Source organism: Aptenodytes forsteri, unplaced genomic scaffold (genome assembly GCF_000699145.1).
Source record: "Aptenodytes forsteri isolate BGI_AS27 unplaced genomic scaffold, ASM69914v1 Scaffold11, whole genome shotgun sequence".
Lineage (NCBI taxonomy): Eukaryota > Metazoa > Chordata > Aves > Sphenisciformes > Spheniscidae > Aptenodytes > Aptenodytes forsteri.
The window spans coordinates 1,837,583-1,863,217 of record NW_008794155.1 but is presented as its reverse complement, the minus strand read 5'-3'; the positions used below and the strand labels follow the sequence as shown (position 1 = coordinate 1,863,217).

At 37.2% G+C, this 25,635-nt stretch overlaps 1 protein-coding gene across 1 annotated transcript in view; it reads right to left on the bottom strand.

Annotated features, from left to right (window-relative positions):
• The window catches only part of LRP1B (LDL receptor related protein 1B), a 676,318-nt gene that overhangs the window by 360,368 nt on the left and 290,315 nt on the right, over positions 1-25,635 (bottom strand). The window contains exon 9 of the mRNA XM_019472156.1: positions 4,451-4,613. Within this exon, the coding sequence (XP_019327701.1) occupies positions 4,451-4,613 (163 nt within the window). The remainder of the gene's footprint in view (positions 1-4,450; positions 4,614-25,635) is intronic.

Here is a 25,635-nt window from a genome sequence, read left to right as displayed (position 1 = left end):
CTGATTCCTATTACAGACTTAAAATGAAATAGAAAAATGTTTTTTTGCTGTTGTGCAGTTGCTGTTGTTTTTTTTTCACGACTTATGTCTTGGTAATGTTATTACGGAGAAATGGTACATAACACCATAACGCATTAATAGATGTTGTTCTTCTAACATCATCATATCACAATCTCTTCCTGTATGCATTTACAAATGTTGTGTGAAAGAAATAAGCAGAGCTTGTGGGTTTTTTTATTTCCACAACATAGCAGAAGGAAAAGCCGATTAAAAGATTTATTAAAATATTTACATGACACACACTGTTGCAGTATTAAAGCGTGAGCTTGCTCCTTTTACAAATCTCTTTAGCAGTAAGTCTTTTCTCCCTATTGTTACTAATACAACTTTTAAATGGTAGTTACAAGTTTCAATGACTTCAGCCTGTAATTGGGCATCCTCTCCAATTCTTCTCTCCCTCCTCCTCTTCTCCCCCTCCAGTATGCCTTGCCTTTATAGTGATTCAGGCAGGAGACGTCTAACCCGTTTCCTCACTCCCAGTACTTCTCTACACTCTGCCCTGCGCATCTTCCCACACGCCAGCTTTGCTCTGCACATCCTCTTTGTAATCTCACCCTACGCACCCTTTCTCCACACATCTCCTTATGTTTGGAACAGTTTTGTAAGTGGGTGCTAGATCAATACCCTCTGTATTTCAAACGTTCTCCTCAAAATTCATCTTTTTCCATAAGCCTATGAAATATAGTAGAAAATTATGATCGGCATCCCAAACAGCATCAGAGCCATCATTACAAGTCACACATTACTGGAACCAGGAGTAGCCCTGAGCCCTATCTGCTATTCCTGCCTTTCCCTATTTCCTGGCATTCCCAAAGAAACCGGAAAATGGGTCCGAGGAGAAATTAAGACACTGAATATTTATATTACTCTGTGTATGGTAGATGTCTAAGCAGTACAATCAGGACTGAATATTGCAAGTGCTCATGGTGGGAGGGAAGTGCAGTATGTCCCTACTCCAATGCATTTTTCCTTTGTAAAATGTTGCTATACATTCTCCGCTGCCATTGTGGTGCAGTGGAAGGCAACAATTTACCTTGAACACAGGAGGTAATTTACAGTATAAATATGTAGATGTACACAGTTAGCAATGCATTCTACAGTATTAATTCCTAATGTTCCTGAATGCATCCAAATATCAGAAAACTTAAACAACATGCATTTTATGCTCCCTATTAAATAGAAGGAGATACTGAGACATAAAAAAAAAAAAGCCTTTAAAAAAAATTTTGTCTATAGACATTTAACTGGTGGGTGGCAGAGCTGGAAAAGAACCTAAGGCTGATCTATCCTCTTGTGAGTTTTAAATGTATCACCTTCCCTATCATATATGTACGGTGATCAAAGTCTCATGAATATGCAAGCTGATTGCCACACTAGCTGGAATCCTTTAAAAAGAAGTCATTCCCCACGAGTACAGCAGACCTCCACTGAAGGCCTTAGCTGGAGATAAAATCATTCTAACTCAGCGCACATTTGTTTCATGTGACAGTCCTCAGCACCATCATCAATTTTACACCAATTTCAAGGACCAGTAGGAGTAACAGCTTCTGTCTCTTGACCACTGAAGAAAAGAAGTCCCATATTAAAATTTATCAAAACTATGAACTGCAGACATAAGGAGCCAAACATCTTACTTCAAAGACATTTGATAGAGAATATATTATTGCAAAACAATTTATTCTCCCTCTCTGTTTCTGATTGCCACTTTATTTCCTACTAGCATTGTCCTAGCGGGTTCTTCAATATATGCTTCACTGACAGGTCTGGACTCTGAAATACTCACAGTGATCAGCAGAGACACAGCCGTTCCCTCTGGTAATGGCCTCCCTAACACAGGTCCGATACTTACACTGTGCTACTCTTAAGTGAAAATTAGTTGACGTAGCAGATGAGTATCAGTACTGCAAAACCTCTAACTAGGTAAATTATTAATTAGTTGTTTGGGGGGGAGGGGGTTTGATTTTTTCCCTGAATTTTTTAAGTGGGCTTCCATTAGGCGTAGTCTGGAATAACCAAAAAATGAAACACAGTTCAGATTGATAAAAATGCTGAAATCCTAAACCAAAGTAACAAGCTTAGCTTAGAAACATAACAAACATGCTTGTTCAAGAGGTTTTTGAATAGCAGAATCTTTCTTCTCTCAATTTAAAGTTCAGTTTTAGAAAAATAAAATAAGTTCTTTCATTCATTGTATGGTATGAAATAAGCTTAGTAGCTCAAGTTCCATTGTAAGCTCACGGAATTATATATAAAGCCATCACCACTAAACACCTAACAAAACTCACAGGCACAGAGATGTAAAATTAATCACACTCAAAATACATTCTTGAGTGCAACGAGGGGAACCATTTGGAATGAAGAAATTTTCCACTAGTGCTTTAGTTCTTCTATTGATAAATGCAGGATTTCTGGTTCACGAAACAACTAAATGCATAACAGCACAGACGTGAACATGTAAGAATAGCAGGGCTTGACCCTGTACTACTGCAGGAAGTTTATCACAGACATAAAGGCTTGTGATCAAGCTCTGAATTCCTTAGCGTAGGAAATGGTTTTCTCTCTGAGAGTGTACCTTCAGCTTGTAGAAGAACGCTGGTGCCAATGAACACACTATGACAGCAATACATGTTACAGGAGCAAATACTTTACAATGCAATTACATTTAATACCTTAATTTGTAATTCTTACAGGAGATAAAACCTCCCAGAACAGCCTGGGGTTCATATTTAAATACCAAAACAAACCCCAAAAATGTGATTTATAATCATATGCTTACAGCGTACAAACCTTAAGAAGCTATTGCACACACACTTTTATGCAACTCACTCACTCAGTGTTCAACTTGCAACATCTTTTTAGTATGGATGTTTTTGTGATTCTTTAAATAAAATAAAACCATCAAGTTACCTAGACAGCAATATCATACTAATACTTCAACACAGAAATATGTCTCAACTACTATCAGCGTGAAAGAGTAAAAAGAAAGCAAGAAAGACCAAAAAAAAAAGGAACAAAACATTTTTAAGTAGCCAGAATGCTTTTGGATTACCTGTTTGCATTCTGTACCAAAACCCAGTCACAAACAAGCAGAACCAATATATAAGTTGGAGCTTATCAGTTAAAACGTATGTTAGATATCCAATTAACAGGACAACATATGTCACATAATTAATAAAACTGCCAATAAAAACAGTAAAGAAATAACTGCTGAAATGCAAAATGTAGTCTAAGAAAATTTTCCACCCATCATGAAATAAATTGGTATTGCTATATGAAGAATCACACTGTGAAATATCATAATGACTTCTGGTTTTCCTACAAGCCAGCGCTTACATCTACACTAAAATAGACACTATTACTCTCGTATATGGCACTGAAAAAGTCACCTATCTGAATAAGAATGGATTGTAGCTAACGGATAACAAATGAAGGAAAAACAGTCTCTTTTTCCATTACACCCCTCCTCACAGAATCAAAGGGCTGGATACAGTTCTTACATCCCTGACAGATAAGATTAGCTAATGACAAGCTTTGGACTCATCTAGTAAATCCCACAAAGGATATACAAGCAAACGTATAGAAAAAAGGCTGCTGTTGGCAAATTTGAAAGCTTCAAGTTCTTTCAGATCAGAACTCGCAGAAAATCAATTTTTACATGAATTTTTATTTTTCTTTTAAAACAACTCTGCAGTCAGATCAAGTCAAGCTTACCATCTGCTGCAGATAGAAATACAGCTATATTCAAGAATTACATTATAAAACTTCTTCGTAAACTTTACATGCAAGCTGTTCTTGTCAGAATTAAAGTCATTGTGATAATGCATCTTAATATTCAACCAGGCTTTAAATAAAGAGTGACAAAAGTCCACATATGGATGACAAGCTGTTCTACAGTAAATATTTTTGTATTTATTGAGCAGGGGCTTATGGCAGTTTAGGACATATTCCACCAGGCTACTACTTACAGACTAATAAAAGCAAGACAAAATCCCTGTTCTAAAACCCTCACCAAAATTTAGTTTTTAAATTAACTTGATCCTATTCCTATTCCTATTTAGTTATGCTTTTACTTCATCATTCCCTTGAAAACTTTTCCCAGCTGGTGGCTGTTATAGAACGGAAGACTTTAAGCACCCCATATTTTAAGCAAGGCTTAAAAGTGACGCTGAATGTATCTAGGGAAGAGATAAAGCAAATACAATGTAATTTTACCATTATAGCTGACCCTCTAAAGCAGAGTAAAAATTCTTCCACTCTTTTATGTAATTAAACTTGGTAAAGCCATTTCCAATATTCCTGCAACTGAGGTGATACAGTATATAAACCCCTCAAAAGTTCCTTTTCCACATACTCATATAAAATAAATCCTAATGCAGATAAATAATCTTACCCTGATGTTGGATCAACAGCTATGGCCTTAGGGTTATTAAGATCCAGCTCGATGAGGGTAATGCACACTGATCCATTCTGGTTGCAAACGAAGATCCTGTCACTGACGTGATCCACAAAGTAAAAATTTCCAGTGATCCAGTCGATTGCTATTTGCTGTACATCTGCCAAAAAAAAAAGAAAGGAAAAAAAGCTCAGAAGTGCAATTGTAATACAAATAACTGCACTGCTAGCTGTTTCACCAAGCAGATGCTCTACTCAGTTAAAGAGCTCAAGCTGTTTTTACATGTATTATATGGTATATAATAAGGAATCCAATTCTCAGTACACATTGGTTGGAGAGAATTTTTCCTTTTTTAAGTACAAAAGTCTGACTGCAACTTCAAAGGCATGAAAGATACACATTTGTTTGTAGTTTTCTTAAATATTTTAAATTTTGCCATTGTGAATTTTTTTATGGTATATTCAGAAGCAACATCACTGAATGATGGTGCACCTGTGAAACAGGGGTCCGAAACGCTGAGGGTAGCAGATTGCAGTGGGAAGGCAGCCTCTGAAGCCACTCGAGTTCTGAAGTTAGTGTTCTAGGATGTCTGTTACAGTGTGGGGATGCTACACTGATAAAGCTTGTAAGAGTTTATTAGTTAAGTTTAAAGGGGACTAAAACCAGATAATAAATACTTCACAGAAATTCAAAAAAACTGTGTGTAGATATGCATGTCTAAAACCACCATAGGTAATAGCAGACATGTGTGTGCATGCATTCATTTTCATTTCAATTACTTTTTTTTTGTAGTTCTGAGAAATCTGGATGCTGCCAGATTTCTTATTCAACTGCCACAATAAGTAGCATCAACGTAACTGTCTGCGCAATACTTATATAGAGAAGTTTCTTAACAATGATGCCGGGAGTTTCCCTTCTCGGGACACTAGGGTAGCTTCACAACTGCCTAACACAAGTGTTTTAAAACAGTCAGTTCTTTTTCTTGTGAGATCCTGGAACCGCTTTTGTAAATGTCTTCTAAATCGTGCATTTTTCTTATAAGTCCATCTACCTGTCCATACATAGTCTTACTGTTACAGTAAGCAAAAGTATAAAGAAGCACAAAAAAAGTAACTGAGATTTCTTTACTTCCTCTTCTTGTTGACAGTACTCTATTGATACCACCCTGTGAGACTGAATGAGTTATTCTTAAATGAAGAACTCAGTAACAATATTTCCTGTTAAATATTTTCAATGTTAAATATTAATGACTTTTTTATTTTAAAAGTGTATATTCATTATATTAAAATGGTTTCAAAACACTGCTAACGTAAGTTGCAATTCTTTCATGATGACAGAAGCCAGATGTAATACAATATCATTTCACACAGCAGCTTTTTTCTGTTGTTGTTATTTTCAGTTTTCTCTATTTCTATCATCCTTCACAAGTTGAATTTTTAGGGTTTTTTTCCCCACGCCAAAAAGAACCTGTTGCTGCCATCACATACATGCTGCATTGGAGAATGTAAAGTAAACTTTATTCAGAAAGAAATTGTAGTCATCAAGTTTTTGACAATAACTGAGGGCTTATGAGTCATGCATTTGCTAAATACTTAAAATAGATGTGAAGACTCATGTGTTGTCCTTCAAAGTGCAGGTAACATAAACAAGATTTACTCAATAAAATATCAGGAATAGCTTCCAGCTGTATTCCATCTCAGCCATCCCATTACACAGTTCACTGCTGTCTCTCCTATCTCAGATTTCTCCCCTTCTGCTATTCATTTTCCTTTTAATTCAAAGCGTATATTATGCCTCTTCCCTTCTGATAGCTCCTATTACAAAGATATGCTGAGCCAGAATAAAGAAATGCTCCATTTAGTCCAGTATCCAACCTCCAGAGGAGGCCAATGTCAGGTGCACTATGAGGCATACGCGAGCACTGATATATTTTAGACAATAGGGAGCAAAAGCAATTTTTTTCCCTCGTCCAAACAAAATAGAGGACATGCTTTTAAAAATATCAGAAAAACTCTGTCCCTCTGGAAATTGGCAATAGTTGAAGCATTTTCAATGTGTCTGCTTGCTACTTCCAGAAGTTGGATTCATGGAATTAAAGGTTTATGGCTCACTGATTCAGTGAGACTTTTGAAAATTGAACATAGGCTTCCATGTAATAGAAGCAATTCTGAAAACAGTATTTGTAAAGAGTGAAAGTTACAAAAGGGATTCAATTTTAAATATTTGTAGAAATAAAACTAGTAATTAAATTCCTGCAACTGCTTGCTACTTCCAGAAGTTGGATTCATGGAATTAAAGGTTTATGGCTCACTGATTCAGTGAGACTTTTGAAAATTGAACATAGGCTTCCATGTAATAGAAGCAATTCTGAAAACAGTATTTGTAAAGAGTGAAAGTTACAAAAGGGATTCAATTTTCAATATTTGTAGAAATAAAACTAGTAATTAAATTCCTGCAATGAGAGCTCTGGAAGAATGCTATACATCGGGAAGTGGACGAAAAGGAACAAGCTTAAGCAGCAGCCCGCTGGAGGAGGGTACTGTTTTCTTCTTAACGTGTGGGAAAAGTACCTATTTTTACATATATGCGATATATACCCAAAAGGCATGTCACACACAGATTATTAGATCTGTTAACACAACAATACTCATATTTATAAAATGTTGGCTGTATTTTTTCCTTAGTTATTCTTTAACATACCACAAGAAATAGCACTAAACAGGTTTTTTATATGGAAAACAAGGATAATTAATTGAAGGTCATATTAGGGAGAACCATTTGCATCAAATAGTTAAAACTGAGGTTGCTCAGCAATCCAGGAAAAGTGAGGCATGCAGGAGCAGTTTCACCCCATAACCTTTGTGCAAAGGCTTCAAAAAGCATTGGCAACTCTTAACACCAATTTACCTGATTTCCCTTCCCCAGCAGGTTGTCTTTGGGAAGGGCATGGAGGTACCAGCAGCACAGGCTATTTGAGAGACTGGCTCATCACAGCTGCATTCCTTGTAAAGTTGTTCATTGCAAAGCATGCTATGCTTAAAGACTTAATCGCATCGTTTCCAGACAAAGAGGCACATTAATTCACATTTTTCTTCGGAAGTCTACTACATGAAATGGAGGAGCGAGCTCCCACTATGCAAAGAACACTTCTCTCAAAAATAGACCTTCTGGGGCAGTACATCACTGTAATCTAGTAATTAACCTGGACATTCAACAGACAGTAGCATTTACATTTAACAGTCGTCTTTGTACCACGTGCTTTGCAGTGAATTGGACACATCCAGTCTCTCACAAGAGAATAAGTTTATAATCGTCCAAGTCCACTCCCCCATAAAATTATATTCTATATGAAAAATCCACTTAGCTAGCAGATAACGTTTTTATGAATCAAACTTTTAATCTCTATGGTTTCGCCAGCAGCTATGCATTAAGCTGCTTTGAACGGCTCTCCAGCTATCACAGAAGTTGAATGCACTGTATACCATAGAGATAAGGTTTTGGTTGCACTGGGAACTTTTGAAATATATGTAACTTCTTGTACTCAAGAAGTTACTTCTTGTACTCAAGAAGTTACTGAATTAATTTCATGCTTATTTATGGATTCATATATTAAACCCCAATATGTACAGATGTCTAGTCCACTCACATCTTTAAAGTAATTAATATTTTTTTCTTTCATTCACACAGTTTCCGAAGTCTCTAAAAATAAATGCCTCCCCTTGAAAACAAACATGTTTATTCTGAGCAATCTTGTATATATTTTTGATGGTTTTTCCTATATTAATAATAGTTTCCTTGGCGCACTTCTGCCCAATGTGACCATCCTTCCTTTATACATCCTCAATAAAAACTAGGATTTCCTCTTAAGGACTTCATAAAGGATAGCTGAGAAATCATACAGTCTAAATTCTACTCTAGTTGATGACACTGTGTAAACCACGGGCACTAGCAAAAGTGTGGCGAGAAGTAGGCTTTGTCTATTTTTTTAAACACACAAATATTATTATACCTTTAGAGAAAATAGCAATTTTATATGAGGGTGGCTAAATCTTCAAAGGGTACTGGAAATATATGTCTTATGGCCAAAATATAGTTCATGAAAATCAGAGCCACACTGAACGACTGTCTTCTGTCACTTTAATTTTCAAACATATATCTTGTACTGTATGCATTACTACATTTATTTCAATTTCAAATCAAGATGTGCACAAGAAGACTTCAGTTAACAGAAGAGAGGGAAAAGCAGTGTCATATTCTTGTATTTATACTACTGTTGTAATCGAGGATTCAGCACATGTACTGCCTATTAAAATCAATATTATGTTAACAGATTCCATTTTTTCCAGATGTTGAAGGAAGACTAGAAACAGAAAAATTAGTAAGCTTTCTCCACTGATACACTCCAGTAAAAGCATCCTTTGTTTTTAATGTGAGAAATGATCTAAGCAAACTACTCGGTGGAACTCATAGTAGTTGGAGTCTTTTTTAGAAACTTCTGAGTGGACTGGGGAATGATTTTGGATGAAATAGAATTTAAATTAAAAACACTCAGTGCAATCTCCATATGCTTCTGGTTAATAACGAAAGAGAGAGACAACCTCTCTCTATTTTAAGGGAAAGAACTTAACTTCTACTACCTTATATACTTAACATTTTCCTTGCTCTGAACATGACTGCAATGAGGACTGCCTAAAGGAACTTGGAAATCTACTCAAGACTCAAGGTGCAACAATTTCATTGACAGTTACTATGGGAAACTAGAACCATGATTCATTCTTTGTCTTTGGGCATGGTTTTGGACCTTTTTTTAAAAAAAAAATATATATATATAAGTATTGAGTATTGATTTCTTGCTTGCATTTTCCCAAAATTAATGTATATATTTGAAAAAAGTAATCTGTATTTTTGTCACAATTTTTTTTTTCTTTTGCAAAAGTTGATCTTAAAGGAAGAATTCTGTATTTTTATCACAAATTTTTTTTTTCTTTTGCAAAAGTTGATCTTAAAGGAAGAATTATTTTGATTTACCCAAAAAGCTAAAAAAAAAAAGGTACTAATTTTTCTTCCATAAGCCATATGCATCTCTTCTGAAGGAACATAACATCCAGACTTCCACACAGAAAGTATTCTGGGCTTGCCTGGGGGAGATGAGAGAAGGGGAAGTGGTTTAAAAAGAGGTGGTTGTATCTTCAATAACAGAGCATGGGTGGGCAGGTACCCTGACTCCCCTTGATTGCAGCCTCGAAACCGCAGTTGCGGGGAGGGAAGTGTTTGCTACTCCTACTGCACCGAAACATCAAATGTTTATTTTATGGAAATCTTTCCACTTTGCGGAGAGCAGCTGAGCGTTGTCACAGGTAGTCAGGTCTGCTAAGAGTCACTTGTTTAATTTATTCTATTATACAAGAGTCACTTGTTTAATTTATTCTATTATACGAGCAGGGTAGTTCTGAGGATTGTGCAACAGTTGTTTGGACGGTTGGCCATATGCTAGGGGAATAAACGCTTCGGAGAAGCAAGAGAGGATCGCTGTAATAAAACTTTCAGGAGCTTAACATTTCTGTAATGAGCATCCTAACACATGGAAGATGTCAGTATAGTCCCTAACGGTCATGCAATATAGGAGTGCAAGGGTGGTACTGCTCAAGTGCCTCGTGCCAGGAGGAGTCACCTTCTGGTCCCTCTTTCCCCAAAGGCCAGGACAACAGATCTGCAGATCTCCTAGGCATGTTCACACCCGCTTACTCTACAACCTGTTTGCCTCTGGGGCTCGCTTTCATAAACCAGACTGGAGTAAATAAGAGTTTGCTTCACTGTATTTTGACTAAGGAAGCATCTCCTGCTTCCGGCTGAGCCAAAAGCGGTGAGACAGAAACAAAGGTTAAAAAAAAAGATTAATCTGGAAGCCAAAACCATGAAAAATGAGATAACATGAAAAATAAGTAAAAATGGGACAACGTATTTGAGACATTTTGCCTTTCCCTATGTTTTCTCAATCTTCAGGGTGTATTTTTTCCACATATATGTATTTTACTTCTCCACTACTAGAAAGTTGCTTTAATTTTTTGACTGAAAGCTGAGATTTTAGCAGGTGAGGCTTTGTGAATTGTGTAAGATAGGTAAATGATAAAAGTGCCAGGCATGGACAGACCTGTTTAGTTTAATTTACTATCTATTTAGAAAAAAAGAGATAAAATTACGTATTTGCAAAGGAACCAACACATTTTATTCCAAAGAAGAAGAGCAAGCAGCTTGGGGATAGGCTTTTTGCCTGCACCTGAGTAAAAAGACAAGTTTCGAACACGAAGACAAACAGTAGCAAGCCTTTCTTTTTCTAAAATAGCCAGTAGTGGTGAGACCAGGTAAATAGTAGCTAAACACGCTTAAATGACAGGCTGTGAAATCTTGCAGAAGCACTGCCTTTGCTGTGCCTCTCTTCTGAGAGTAATGTTCCTAATTAGCAGCCCAGATAACCTTATACTGACACTGTGCTTGGGGAAGTTAAGCTGGCATAGATTTTTCTGTGCCCCTTCTACTGACAGCAATTTCCCGTAATTATGTCTGCAATGCCATTTACAAAATATGATTTTTATTAAAAGTGTCACCATTCAATAAGTTAGACACACTGGTGTCTAAACTTTTAATAGCCATGTTCTGAGTGATTATTGCATATGTTTAAAAATGAAAAATCAAATGAAAAATATCCATCTATCTTTTCCAAATGACTCATCCTCAAATATTTAATTCCTTTGAATTAAATCATTCTTCTCAGATACTGTTTGTAAAGAGTATAATGCAAAACCTAAAACATACTAAATTTAAATAAGCACTTTAAAGCATCCAGACTTCAAGTTCCTCAAAAGAAAAGAAAGCTTTTCCTCGTTTGCTGAGTAATGTAATTTAAATTTCAATAAATTGGGTTACTGTTGAAAATACAGTTTGTATTCTTCCAACCCTACAGGATATTAGAAGATACTGCTTTAAAAAACTATAAATGTGAACATTTAGACAATAGCAGTTTCCCCAAGCTGAAGAGTTGTCAAAAATATGAGCCTAATCTAAATATTATGAATACTTAGTGAAAGCATTCTGATAGCACACGAAGACACCTAGTCTCTCAGAGACGTAGTCTATCCAGTCACTCAGAGATTCAATCGTTCAGCTTCCAACTAGGTACAGATGAGAACACGTTTAGGCACTTATTCTGTATGGGCATTCCTCTTTCTGTTCAAAATCAGACTTTTATCCTTCTACTGGGTGGAGCCCACTTATCAAGAAGAGAAGATCCAACACCTGAAACTTCACACAATTTAGGAGTTTCTAAAATCAGCAGTTCCGTAACTTTCAAAGGACTCCATGAAGACCGTGACACAGTCTGGCCTACAAGATCCCTGTCAGTCCTCACATCTATGAATTAATATATGAGATAAGATACGGTCATACAAGCCAGTTTTGGGGCCTCTAAAGCAGTACAGCAGATAGCTATGTAAGTTTGCCGCTCAGCTCAAAATATAGTATTAGCCCACCCGGTGGCCCTGTTCTACCTACATCTTGCCTTGCAAGAGTCCTGTTGTACACTTCTATTTCTACAGAAGCTCGACATTTTCAGGTTTTTTATGGCTTAGTTTCTTAGGCCGCTCTGAGGCATGTTACTACAGACGGAAGTCCGGCAACAGAGTATTATTAAGACAGACATGCTATAGTACATTGGCTGAGGCTGAACATTGAGTAGGTACTGAGAGAGAAATGCAGGTTTAATAATAAACTTCTTCCTCCCATTGGGAATGCAGGGATCTACAGAACAATAACAACAAAAAATCACATCTTCCACTTCTAACAAATCCCTCTGTTTACAGAACATTCAGACGAAATGAGACGACAGCAGACCCCAGGCATGCTTGGGTCTGTGCCTTTGCCAGGAATTTTAAAGCAGGGTAGCAAAATCTGGTCCTAAATTTTTTAACAACATATTTCTTCTTTTACTCGTGTTACAGAATGATTCTACCACACAATGCATCAAGTTTCTGGAATGAGTAAAATGAGTGAAATCTTCTGTTACTGGGTCTTGAGTCACAGGGTTGGCTGTGTTGCCAACAGATTAAACAAGCAAGGAAAAAGTGTGAAACAATGAAATAAGGGCCTTATGAATGGCCCTATCTTTTAAACCTGAGTATTTTGATTTTTTAGAAGTGAATTTTCTGACATCAATCTCATGTCAGAAACAAGTAAGAATAGTCGAAAACCATAACGCTTCTAATTTCTGCATTACTGAGTTTCAAAAACATTGTCCAGTGATTATAAACTTGTAGTGGGGTCCCAGTAGCCTGCATACATGCTGAACAATAAAGACAGATTTATAGAGGTACATAGCTATAACAGACTCTTTTTTTTTTAACTGCACATTCAAAAGCTCCTTATAAATCTGCTGAGACTGTAAATCAAACCCAGTTATTTCCTTCAAAGCAGTTAAGTCATCCACAGTTAAAATTAAAGCATATTTCAGCTGCAATAGGCATCCCATCAAGCATGTGGACTAAGAGAACTACTGCGGGGAAAACAACGTGGCTACATTAGGCTGTATCACTTGCCTCGTTTCACCACCTTCCATCAAAGGCAAAAGTCTACAACCTTCCACCTTCCTAGGACTGCCTGCCGCACGTATTATGAACTTCATAAACCATCGTCACACAAAAATAAGGTCACTTAAACATTTTCCCATAAAGACGCTAAGCAGTAGATTATTACAATTTTAAAGATACATCAATAAAATATGGAGTTACTTTTGCAATACAAAGTGTTTAAGGAAGATGACTTCCAGAGAAAGTTTGAACAGTTTAATACCAGAGGCAGGCAATGGTGCTTTAAGGAATGCTTTTGGGGAGATAATGTAGAAGTAAATTATCTTCATCAGCTCTTAAAGAAAGACATAGGGAACAAAGGAAACTTATATTGCACATTTTTTGTAGAAGGTAACATTGGTCAGACAACACTGGTTCACAGGATCTGGAGCATGCTGTAGTTTCTTGCAGGTAAAATGCAGGTCATAATGTTGTAGGATAATTTTATTTTGAGCCCGCTATAGTTGCTATTAGCAATATATGGTCTAGACAATATGAATATGCAGTACATGATATGATCTATAAATCAATCTGTTTCTTTTCCCCAAAGGGCATTATTACATTCAATTTTAATCAGAAGGTAATACTGACCATGGAGTATTTCATTCTGATCTACAGATATATTCATATCGGGCACAAAAGTCTTTCTCTTCATCTCAAATATATTAGGGGAAAAAGAGAACGCATTACACTTTCCAAAAAAATTATTTGCTAAAATAGATTTTATTACAGAACTTGTTTATAATATAATTAAAATCTGCATACAGAGTTTAATTTAAATCCAGCTTGAGAATTACGACTTAGAGAATACTAGAAAATTTTAAAATATCTTTAGTTATAAAAAATATAACCTACACAGTTAGCAAATATATACCTCATTGTTCCACATAATACCTCTGAAACAAAACCATATCATGTACCTTACTAGGCGAGATAGCCTCTTTTTTTAGGGTTGTTAAGAAAAAGAAATTGCTTCTTATATTAAAGGACATTAAGCTGTTTTCTTCATCTTTTTCCCTCCCTCTAACAGAGGAATCACTGTCACCACCTGATGCCATCAGCACGCCTGTACTTCTGCAAAACACTCAAAACCACTGTACAGCACCCACTAATGTCACTTGCCTCACATTATAGTTTGAGCAAAACAAACAAATAAAACCCTTCATGTCTATGAACTGCCAACTGAGTATTACAAATGCACACTCATGTAATCATCGCCTTATCCTCCCTTTCTTCCTATCTGTCCTCTTCTTTTTTTCATCCATTTATTACATCTTTTCAATATCAAAACAGTAACCTTTGAGGAGAAGACTGTTATTTATTATATGTGACCTGACCAACAAAGCAGACAACTGCCCAGACTTAAAATACAGGCATCGTTGATGCGCTTAAAAAAAAAAAAAGTTATTTTTTCTTGCTAACTTATTTCCAGTAATGCAAGAAATAAAAATAAAACATGGGTTTAGAGCTATGCATTAATTATTTTTCTATCCATTTTCAACCAGGCATCAGGACACTGGGGTTTTTTTTGCTTATTTATTTCGATCATCATCACTATAGTGGTGGGATCCAGGTATTGGTCTACCTCAGCATTATTTTAAAATGGAGTACCACTACAGGTTCCATTAAAAAGTCTCATAAACCACTCAGCTGTTGCTTCCAGTAATATGGCTCAAACTCAATGCTCTTATATTTGCAGAACTTGAACTTTGCTTTCAGAAAGCTTCCAGCCCTTTCCAAAACTAGCCACTTTAGAAAGATATGAGGCCATAATCCCACCTCTTCTCAACTACAGAAGTCTTGTGTACTTTGTGCTAACTCCTTCTACCTTGTGTATCCCCTATCATTTTAGCATTTTAGTTTTTAAACCTCACAGCATCCCTATGCCATATGGAAATACTGTTATTCTCATTTTACATTTAGAGGGGAAAAGACAAGATTACTTGCTAAATGTCATCCTGTAAGTCTCGGGAAAAACAGTGGTCTCCTGACTACCAGCATATTGCCTTTCTTCCTAAATCACTCCTCCTTTCATGTAAACAGTAAAAAGAATTTGTCCCAACACTTGCAAAGAAATACAGAGGAGAGACATAAATATGCATTGCACCCCTCCTCCAGGTCCCCTCTACAACGTATGCTCTTGTCTTCCTTGTAGTAATATTTTTTGCCCACCCTAATGTTAAATTACTTGCGCGGTGAGTGATCCCACAGGCAGCAAGATACACGGTGTTAATGCTCTCTGTGTTGAAGAGCGGAGCAGGAGCATGGCACCGGCTGCTGCCCAGGGTCTGCCTTCACCTTACCCAGCATCCTTCCAGCCAGCAGTCGGCTCTGCCTTGCACGAGGCTCTCCAGACAATTTGAGAGTTCATGCAGAAGTGTATTTCAATTCTTTTCGGAGCAGCTATCTTCAAATATTTTTTTTCTCAGTCTACTTTATGAAAGAATAATTGTCTGTCCAAGCATATGTTTGCAAAAGGAAAAATGCCAAAAACTCAAACTGTGACCAACTATTTTGGAAGATACAGAACGTGGATTACAGTGCATTCACAGACTGTTATAAAATATGTTTTTCCACTACTTCATCTTACTTGAGTTGCCTTTTCCCAATGGCTTCGTTTCTGAAGGGAATGCAGCGGTTACAACTATTTAAAACGAATCTGAATTTTGCAACCAGTTGAATGACTCAATAACTAACCAATATATCCTCCAAAGAGTTTTAAAATTAAAATGCATGGTTTCAGTATATTCATAACTAGAAGAGAAACAGCATTGATCTTTTTAAACAGATTATACTTATCTCCTTATATGTAAATATAAAAATACTCCCCCATATTAAAAGATGGAATCATATAAAGTAAAATAGCAACATATGACATGCAAGCAAGTCCAAAAATACCAAAAAGAGCGAGTCTCTGGAAATGCAAATTGTGGCAAGTATCCCCCCACACTCCTCAATCAGCTTATTATTTTTGCTTATAAAGTGTGACAGAGATTTTACGCAATTACACATGCAAAGACTATCCAAACTTTATCATCAGCTCGAGAACTGTCATGGTGAATGCCTAACCCAACACATCAAACTGCAGCTGTTCTGTGACATGTTGATAAAATGCAGGGCTTCAGCTTTGCGCAAACAGACAAACCCTTTTGCATATTCTGTCCTTCTCTTCTCATTTAATTACTTACAATGACCAAAACGCTTTTTTTCCGAAACTAAGAAATTTATAAAGCTTAAGCCTGGCTTTAGCAAAAGTGATTTACTCCGCTTAAAAGATTCGTTACATGTAATTTTTCAATTTCAGAATAACTGCTTCACTAAAACCACCATTAAAAATTGTAAAGCCAACCCAAGATTTTATTTTATTCAACCTAACTGACAAACAGTGAGAAGGATAGGATTTGTTCTTCCATTTTATTTATTTCATAAAACTGACATGATCCATAAGGTTTTCAGCATTTCAGGTTCTACTCCAAAGCTGAAATCAAACGAAAGTTTTAAATCAAATTTCTTGCATATTAAGTAGAAACCCACAATGTTAGTTTTGTGGACTGAGAAGACAAAAATGTTTCTATGAACTGGAGAGAATATTTTTGCGCTAGTCACTGCTTCTGCCATTCAAAGAAGTTAAAAACTGAAAAAAGAAATCATATATTAAACCCCCAAATCAGATGGTGGTTTTAATTCGCCATGTCCACAACAGTGCAAATAATAATCACAGTTTTATCAACTTTTGCAAACATGCAATTCCACTTTCTGTAAGAGCTCCTGATAAAGTACTAAGTAAAGAGCAAGCCAGTTATTTTGTTCTGACCCATACAAACTCTTTGGCGTGTCTCTGCCGTAGACTACAGTACAGCACAGAAACACCCAGGCTAGAGTGAGTACTGAAAGCAGACTAGCCCAGAGCCCAAAGTGATATACCTTATATAATTTCTTAAAAAGCTCTGACAAAGATGCTGCAACTGTTTTCTATCTTATCAAATACATAGCTTCTGATTTCAGCTTTACTTGGATTAATGCAATTTCTTATTCATTTATGAAAAGCATGATCTTTACTTACCCTTTTCCCTGTAGCAATACAAAGCATTAGATCAAAACATGAGTTGCAAAACACAACAATTAGCAGAGGCCACCAGCTAGATCACAACTCGTAATACTTGTGGTTTTATTCTAATACTCTTTTCATTGCATAAGATATGTAAACCGATTTTTTTTCTTCCTGCTGCTTCCCCAAAAACATACAGCAGGCAGTTTTTCTATTACTATGCATCTGATATAGAAGGGCAAAGTCATAGTACATGTGACTAAGTCCCTAACTAACAGGGGTTGTGCCAATTCACTACCGGTCACTTCATTGATGTCCTCTAGACTCAGTTCTGTATATAGCAGATACAGCACAGTGCATTCCTAAAACTTCTCAGGCTCTTTGCTGAAAACATACTGTTTCCTTATGATTTTAGCTACTGGATAAATCTCTACCTGGGACGGACTTTGGTCTGTAATTGATCAAGTGCTTCATAACGGGTACCATATTTTAGTATCAAAATATGATACCAGTTATGATGTTGGATATAAAAAAAGAGTATTTGGGGTTTATAGATTTTCTTATGTCCCCTTCTTTCCTATAAAGACAAAAGTAGTTTTGAGGAAGCCACAGACTATTCTTTTTTAATTTTATTGCAATGTTGGTGCAACTTGCCTTCTATGATCTGTGACTCAGAGAAAAGTCTTTAGGAGGCAGAAGAACTAATTTTAATGACATGATCTGAAGTACATTATGTAAAAAGAAAGGTTTCTTGATTTCTTCAGTTGACTTTAGTGAGTTTTTTTGGATGAAGTCTGAATGAAATATTTGCATTAATAAATTAATATCTGGAAGTAAGTGACAAATTTGCTGTCAATTAGTCTAATTGAAGCAAACTTGATTAGCATTGTATATGACATGAATTTACAAAGAAATATCTCCACTTAGGAAGAAAACCACTAGCTATATCATAAAAAATGTGAAATCTATAAATAAAATAATAAAGTACCAGCAGAAAATGAAAAAGTTGATGCATATATAATTAGTTGACGGTATCTAATACTAAATTATTAATCAGATATTTTATTGCCATTGAAGATGGTTTCTAAGAGCGTGCACCTGAAGCCTCAAGTTCATAACCAACGTTACTGAAATGGGAAAGTTACAACTATATGTCTCCTATATATCTCCTATATACATCTCCTCCCTTAGAAGAAAGGCAGAAGACAAGCTTCTGTGAATACCAAGGACATCTCAAGAGCCTGAAAGCTGTAGCATAAAGAGTAGAGGACTTTTAACAATTACTGTAGCTAGACAGTTGCTTAGATCCTGCATAGGATCAGAAGGGGGTACAAGTTTTGGTTGTAAAAGGCAACACCATTCTGTCCTTGTTTCATTTGCAGCATGTTACAAAAAAGAAAGGACTTTCTGGTTTCAGCAGACAGCAAAGAAAGTACTCAACCAGCACTGGAATCGGAGGAATGAGGGAGCATCTTTCCTGATCTCTGAGAAGGCTGTGCTATGCAAATGTCTGCATCTCCCTGGACATTTGCTCATTATTGAAGTCCACACTGAATTTACAGAAGCTGAATAAGTTCAGTTTTTGTGAAAATCATATTACAAAGAACAGTTCCAGTGACTACCAAGTAAAAACCAAAACGAAGCCAACATGGTACATATGGATGTCAAAGGCTTATGGGAAAATGTGTGTCTAATCTCATAAAACATGTATTATTTAATTCCACATTTCAGAGAAGAGTGTCTTTTTTTTTTTTACTGACATTTCATTATTCTTGTATCTGGGGATACAAAAGCATTTGCAAAATATTCACTACAAAACTGTGCATTTTATATTTGCGGCAACCTAGTTATCTACACATTAGATTTTTACAGCCCTCACAATTATTTCGTTCGATCTTCAAAACCTTGTTAACAAAATACAAATGTTACTGGTTTACAGGCAGTATAATAATTCAATTTAATAGAGAGGAAGAATCCTTCAGCATTATGCCTGTTAAAGATAAATGTACCTGTTTACTGATACTATGACAAAGTGTCCATTTTTTATTTACAGAATCCCTTGCTACTGTGGGAGTTAGCCTGCTTGCTCTTGGATTGCCTCCCTGGTGCAAGAGCTTTTCTATCAAGGAGGAGCTGGGATGTAAGGAAGACACACAAAAGATACAGTCATGTCCCACTGTTAGGACAATAATGAAGCTAATTAAGATGGAAGTCCAAAAATGGTCAGCTAGGAAGCTGACAAATTGGGGAAAAGGGAATCTGACAATGCAGCACTGACAATAAGGACATGAAGTGACGTAGGCTTTGCAGAGACAGCATTCAGGAGACTGTCCCAGGCAGAGCCTAGGAATTTAGAGGGGGCAGAAGCAATCACAAATTTGCACTAAGAAATGCCATTGAGATAAGACATTTTATTTTCTGTACTCAGTCTGAGAATTAACTGTCCATCCAGGGCATGACTACTGAAAAGCATATAAAAAGAAAACAGACAGCACGCCAGCTATGGTAAGAACAGAAGGAGGGTTTGACTGATGTCAATGAAAGATCAATTGTGGAAGCTGGATAAGTAACAAAGCTTGAAGAAATAGTAGTATTGTATCTTTGAATGACTGAAAATTCCACTTGGTAATTAACAAGCAGTTAATAAATAGCTCTTGTGTCAAAAAGGATTAAGTACAGGTAACCTAACTTTGGAGGGAAATGCCACCAATTCAGAGCATCTGCCATGGAAACTTGTGCCTCAAAACAGCATAATGCAATGTTACAGGGACACTAGTCAAGCCGGTAGCACAATCCTCAAGTCAAATTGAATGGACTGTATCCAAAAGATGCACCGAAAGCAGACAGAACTTTCACAGCTAACATTTAGAAGCTCCTAATATATGCAAGGCCCTCTTAGGATGTCTGATATACAGCTTATATCTTAACACCATCAAGCATTGAGATACACACCCGAATATATGAATACTATTCATAAAAAGAGATAATGGATTTGCAATACCCAGCGTGGTCAAAGGATGATATCCAACTGATCATGCTTGTCGGAACAGAAAGGTTGAATGAAAAGATGTGAACTACCCTTATTCTTCCAGTAAACCTGATGATCATCAAAAAGGCTATGTATAACCAATAATCAGAAAAGACTCGCTAGGAGCTAAAGATAGGAGCATACTGATAAAAGCAAGTTTCTGTACAGGCCCGAGTCTCCAAAGGAGTCTTGTCATTACAGGGAGCAGAAAAACTGTACATAAAAGGACAATTATCAGATAGCATTGTTTCCTGCACTAAATAAAAGTCCATACTGCACCAGGAAAGCACCTCATCAAGGCTGTATCAAATACTGGATCAAAAGTTCTGTAAGTCCAGGTGCACCAGAATAAGGAATGATTGTATGGACAGATGGAAAGATGATGCAAAGAAAACATTTCCCATATCAGGCCATGGAGTATGGACATCCAACTAAAGATCCGGACTTGTGACTGCTCTGAAGGGGAATAGGTAAAAGCACATGGAAATTAAAAGAAAATGTGAACATGGAAGCATATAAAAATCCCAAGAGACATTCAGGAAGACATGAGGGAAGACTCAGGAAAGATATAGTCTTACACATATGACAGTGATGGACCCATGTAACTACCTAAGATGGGGGCCAAACCTGGTTCCATGTTAAGCATCACCAAGTTCCACAGCAGTGGTCTGTGCTGGAACCTGTGTGAGATAACATTCACAACTCACCTGGAAGAAGACATGAATAACAAGGTGATAAAGTCCAATAATAAAAATAAGGTTTCCAGAATAGTAAAGAGGAGGGTCACATTTGAAGAACTGCAGGACCTCAGGAGACTGACTGACTGGGCAGTAAAAGGAGATGGGAAATTCAAGCTGAATAAACATGAAATTCATGAGAAAAGTATCCTAGTGTTGTATATTTAATGTTGGCTCTGTCTAGAGCACTTAAAATGAGATATTGACACTATTAAAAAAACCAAACAAAAACCTTTGGACAAAGTAAGAAAGGTCACTAACCCAAAAACAGCATTTGTCCAGTCTTCCCAGAAATACAAGAACTGCAATGCAAGATCAGCCAGGGCTCTAGGAGTGCCAAGTGGGTGCCATATACAGGACAAGTATGCTGTGATATTTCTTTAGGATACTCTTCTCACATCCCATTCTGGCTCCCAATACTGTATCAGACACTCTGAACACTGCTAAAGTGCCATTTGAGGTGTAAATGACCTTTGAAATGAAGCCTTCTCATTTCTATTCATCTTCTAGGAGGCCTGTAAGTATAGGCTGTCTATCACAGAAGAAAAAGAAAAATCACGTTCTACAACTATATGACAGCTTATAACGCCTGTCTGGAGACAAACTTGGGGCAGACTTTATGTAGGAATAAACACCTCTCCCCAGATCTTCACAGTTGTTCTCCTCCTGAGTAAGCCAAACTTTGCTTTGATTTCTCATGAATATTCACAGGCACTTCACAGGAAGGTTGCTGACAGAAGCCCCATCCCTAGTGCTCAGTGTTCCTTCAACGATTGAGCCTCATAATGCCAAGCGAAATTATTGTAGCTATTCTGAACACAGCACTAGTAGTTGTGGTTAATCACTACTAGGAAGTGTTTTAGGTTGGGGGGGGGGAGGCAATTAGGGGGACCAAAACCATGGAAGAAAACAGGAATGGAACCAAACACTGTTGGATCCTGGTCAAATCCTCTGGGCTCCCTGTCTGATGGTCTTCACAGCAACCACATCCAAAAAGTGGGTGAGCCAAAAAGTCAGCTTTGGCTTGTGCTTGTGAGGGCAAGGAGAAGGTGCTGGGTTCCACAAGCAGAGAGACAAATACTTCTCCCCACCGGAGACTACCGACCCTCCATGCCCATCACCTGTTTCCAACCTTGGAGCGACTCTTCCCCTGTGCTGCGGTAGGGCAGGCTGGAGAAGGCAGCTAGATTAAAACTGAGTTAGTACAGAAGAAGCAAGATGTTTCTTTTCATCCAGATCGGTCCTGTACAAGCACATCTGCCAACAGAAAAGCCTGCGTGCCTTCCAAGGAGAGGTAGGATCGACTGTCTGGAGGTATAAAACACCACAAGGTGGCAAAGCTAAACACAAGCATTGCAGGATTTGTACTGGTGTACTGTGATAACTGGATACCAAGAAAACCTGAATCAGCCAAGCAGAAAATACCATGCTCTGAAGCATCATCCCAGAAGAGATTTTGTTATATTCTGCAGAAGAATAGTGGCTAAAACCAAGGCCGTGCTGCCTGATGCTTTTTTGGAGAGCATGTAAGGTACTTGGTACTTGTGATGATGGAGACACAAAATGCCTGTTAAAATGGGGAAGAAGGAGATTCCGTTATCCAGAAGATGCTGCTTTTGCTGGCCCCCCACTCCAACACACAAAAGCGTTAGTATAAGATTGCACATCATGGCTTGGGAAGGGCAGAAAATTATGAGAGATTTTCCACCTTTGTGCCATTAAAAAGAATTTTTGCTAGTTTGGTCCTAGAGGTAGCACTTTACATAAATGATTGTTCCTGGAAGTCTTGCTCTACTAACTGGAAGTGGACTGTGAGCTAGTGTAAAGTGTCAAGAAGCATGCCTTTTATTATGGGCAGTGGTTGCACAAGCCTGCCTTACATGAGAATCTTCCCTGAAAGCCTATTTGGCTCCAACACTGTCTGCATAAATCTTTCCAAGAGGAAATTTTCCAGCTTCTCTTCCAAAAATCTTCTAGGTCTTAAAAAGACAATGATGAAACAACATGCCAATGCCTGGCCTTGGCTAAGACAAGAATGCCTGTGCTGACATTACCATGCCTACAGAAACCTATCCTTATTTAAAAGGATAAACCTATCTAACAAAACCTATCCATGATAAAATAAATCTTACAAGCCTGAAACTAGCTTAATAACTAAGCACAAGGAATGCCATCACTGGAGTTGCACCCCGTTCTCCCGCAGCAAGCGACACCCGAGTGCAGGATCAGCCTCTCCGCCTTCTTTACCCTTATGCAGAATAAGGTAGAGATGCAGACCAAGTTAACACTGCTCTCTTCAAAGGAATCTGGTTGTATCCACCTGGGCCACGTACGTACCAAAATGAATTCATATTGGACTGTCTTTTGAGGGAGAATGCTAGATGCTAAAGGACTGTTACTTATTTTCTTCTGTGAATCCAAATAGTATGGTCACTACCTAAAGCTGGTACTATATGACCTATCATGAAAAAGAAGTCATTTTCATAGTCCCTGCTTTCCTAAATGTAGTCTTTTGTCTTAAAATATGATTTACATTCTTTGTTCCTAACTATGAGACTCACTTGCCTTCACTAAAACAAACACTTTGAATAAGTCCACTTCAAGCAGTCCCTATCACTTTGTATAACTGACTTTTCTACCACTTTTTGTGTCATATGCAGATAACATGTTTTCTTCCACTAACAAAAAGAACAGATTAGAAGACTGGGATTAAAAAAAAATCAAAATTCCACAAACACTACTAAGAACACTTTTTCTTTTTTTTTTTTTTTTAATACTTCTAGGAATATCCTCTTTCCTATTACACACAAACACACAAAAAGAGTCTCCTATGAAGAACAGACCTTCCATTTTTATGTGAATAACTCCACGGGCATGACCATTTATTTGGCTTGAGCTGCCAGAGAATGCAATTGCACTTGAAAATGCTCAGGCTGAAATTCTTGACAAAGAATTAAAATGAATTAATTTGCCTCATCAGTTGTAGTACTATATAATGAAGATAAATAGCAGAAGTCACCTGATGGGTAACAGAAGGTGGAGGGAAGAAAAGGAAGAATTTAAAATGAAAACTCAATTTTGCAGTAGCCACAAAATGACCTATACATGTGTGCAGGCATATATAATAGATACAGTAACGCCAGACCCCTGCCATGTCCTTGCAGACATAACTCCAAGATATATGTCTGAAAGAGAAGATATTAATCAGGTGGATAATTTCTGCATTGAGTACTGGGGAAAAAAAAACAAAACCAACAAATCTGCAACAGATGAGTTCTGATTCAACCTTTGGAAGTTATTATTCCCATAAGGAGCAGCATGTTGTCCGTGCTGTCTCGTGCCTCAGATGCCCCAGTGAACCAGTCTGTTGACACCGTTCACTGCAGAGCTGTGAGCACGAGCGGGACAAAAACAGCTTTCACACTACTTGTCCCTCTGAGAATGCCCAAACCATGGGGATTGACGCTGCTCCACTGCAGCAACCCAAGAAATGCGTTTGTGGATGTGTGTGCCTGGGAAAAAACACCACCGCAGCTAAATCTGCTAGATTTTGTCAGTCAGAGCTCCAAACCTGAATCCAAGCAATGTTTCTCTAAGTCTCCCACCACTATTTTCCAAATCAAAATTAAACAAGAATTTGGAACGATTCTCTGCAGTCGATTCATGTCCATGGGACTTTCTATTCTTCATTTAAACAAGACTGAACAGCAAAGTTTCAGAAGAATATTAGAGACCACAGGCTGATGTGTACTAGCACTGTGAAAAATTATTAGCTCATTAATTCCAGGCACTGTATTCATTTCAAACCCATCATACAGCCTTAATTTTGCAAACAGATGCACTAATGCAGATCTGAACACCGCAGAAATTAGCAATTCTCTTCACATGCAGAGAACAGAGGGAGAGGAATGTGGGAGAGAACTGGTGGAGAACTACAAAGCATGGTGTTAAGGTCCACTCTGAAGATAAGTGACAGAACAGACACACGTACAGTTCGATACAAAACAAATTCTGCTAAGGACTGCAGTTAATTTGCTTGTACTTACTAAAAGGAAAAGAAAATAAAATATCAATACAGAGTGAATTAAAAAAGCACAATCAAATACTACCACCAAGATTTTTAGGGCTCTTAGATATCTGAAGTATGAAAAGCCCTCTGAAATACAACATTAAAAAAAAAACTGAATAAAATGGGAAAGAAGGAAAAAAAACCCCCTACAACTATACTTTACATCTAGGATAAGAGAGTCCTCTAAAAGTAGAAGCATCACAGTGAGTGGTGAACAAAAAAACCAAAACCCAAACCCTATTTTCAAATTCAAACCCTATTTAAATTTTCAAATTTAATTTTCTATTCTAGTAAATACATAATTAGGAAAACAAGTTAAAAAAAAATCCCTTACTCTGCAGAAATGACTACATCTTACAACAAATATCTTATTAGTTCTAAAGCACAATCTCTGTGAAGAATTTATCACTTTGACATGCATCTCTAAGAGTTATAATCAAATTTGTTATTTGAATATTCCTGAACTGGATGCTCAGAGTTTGAGATGCATTCAAAGCTATTATTTGATGCCCATCTCTCCTTAAAAGGATTTTTCAAAATCTTAGGTCCAATCTTAGGTTCCAGTCTTGAGTTTTTAGAAGCCTGTTATTAACACCACCATTGCACTCTTCAGTGCTGTGGTTTATAAGCTGATCTGTGGACATCTCTTCTGTGAAAGATGAAGAAAATTGCATTTTTTTTT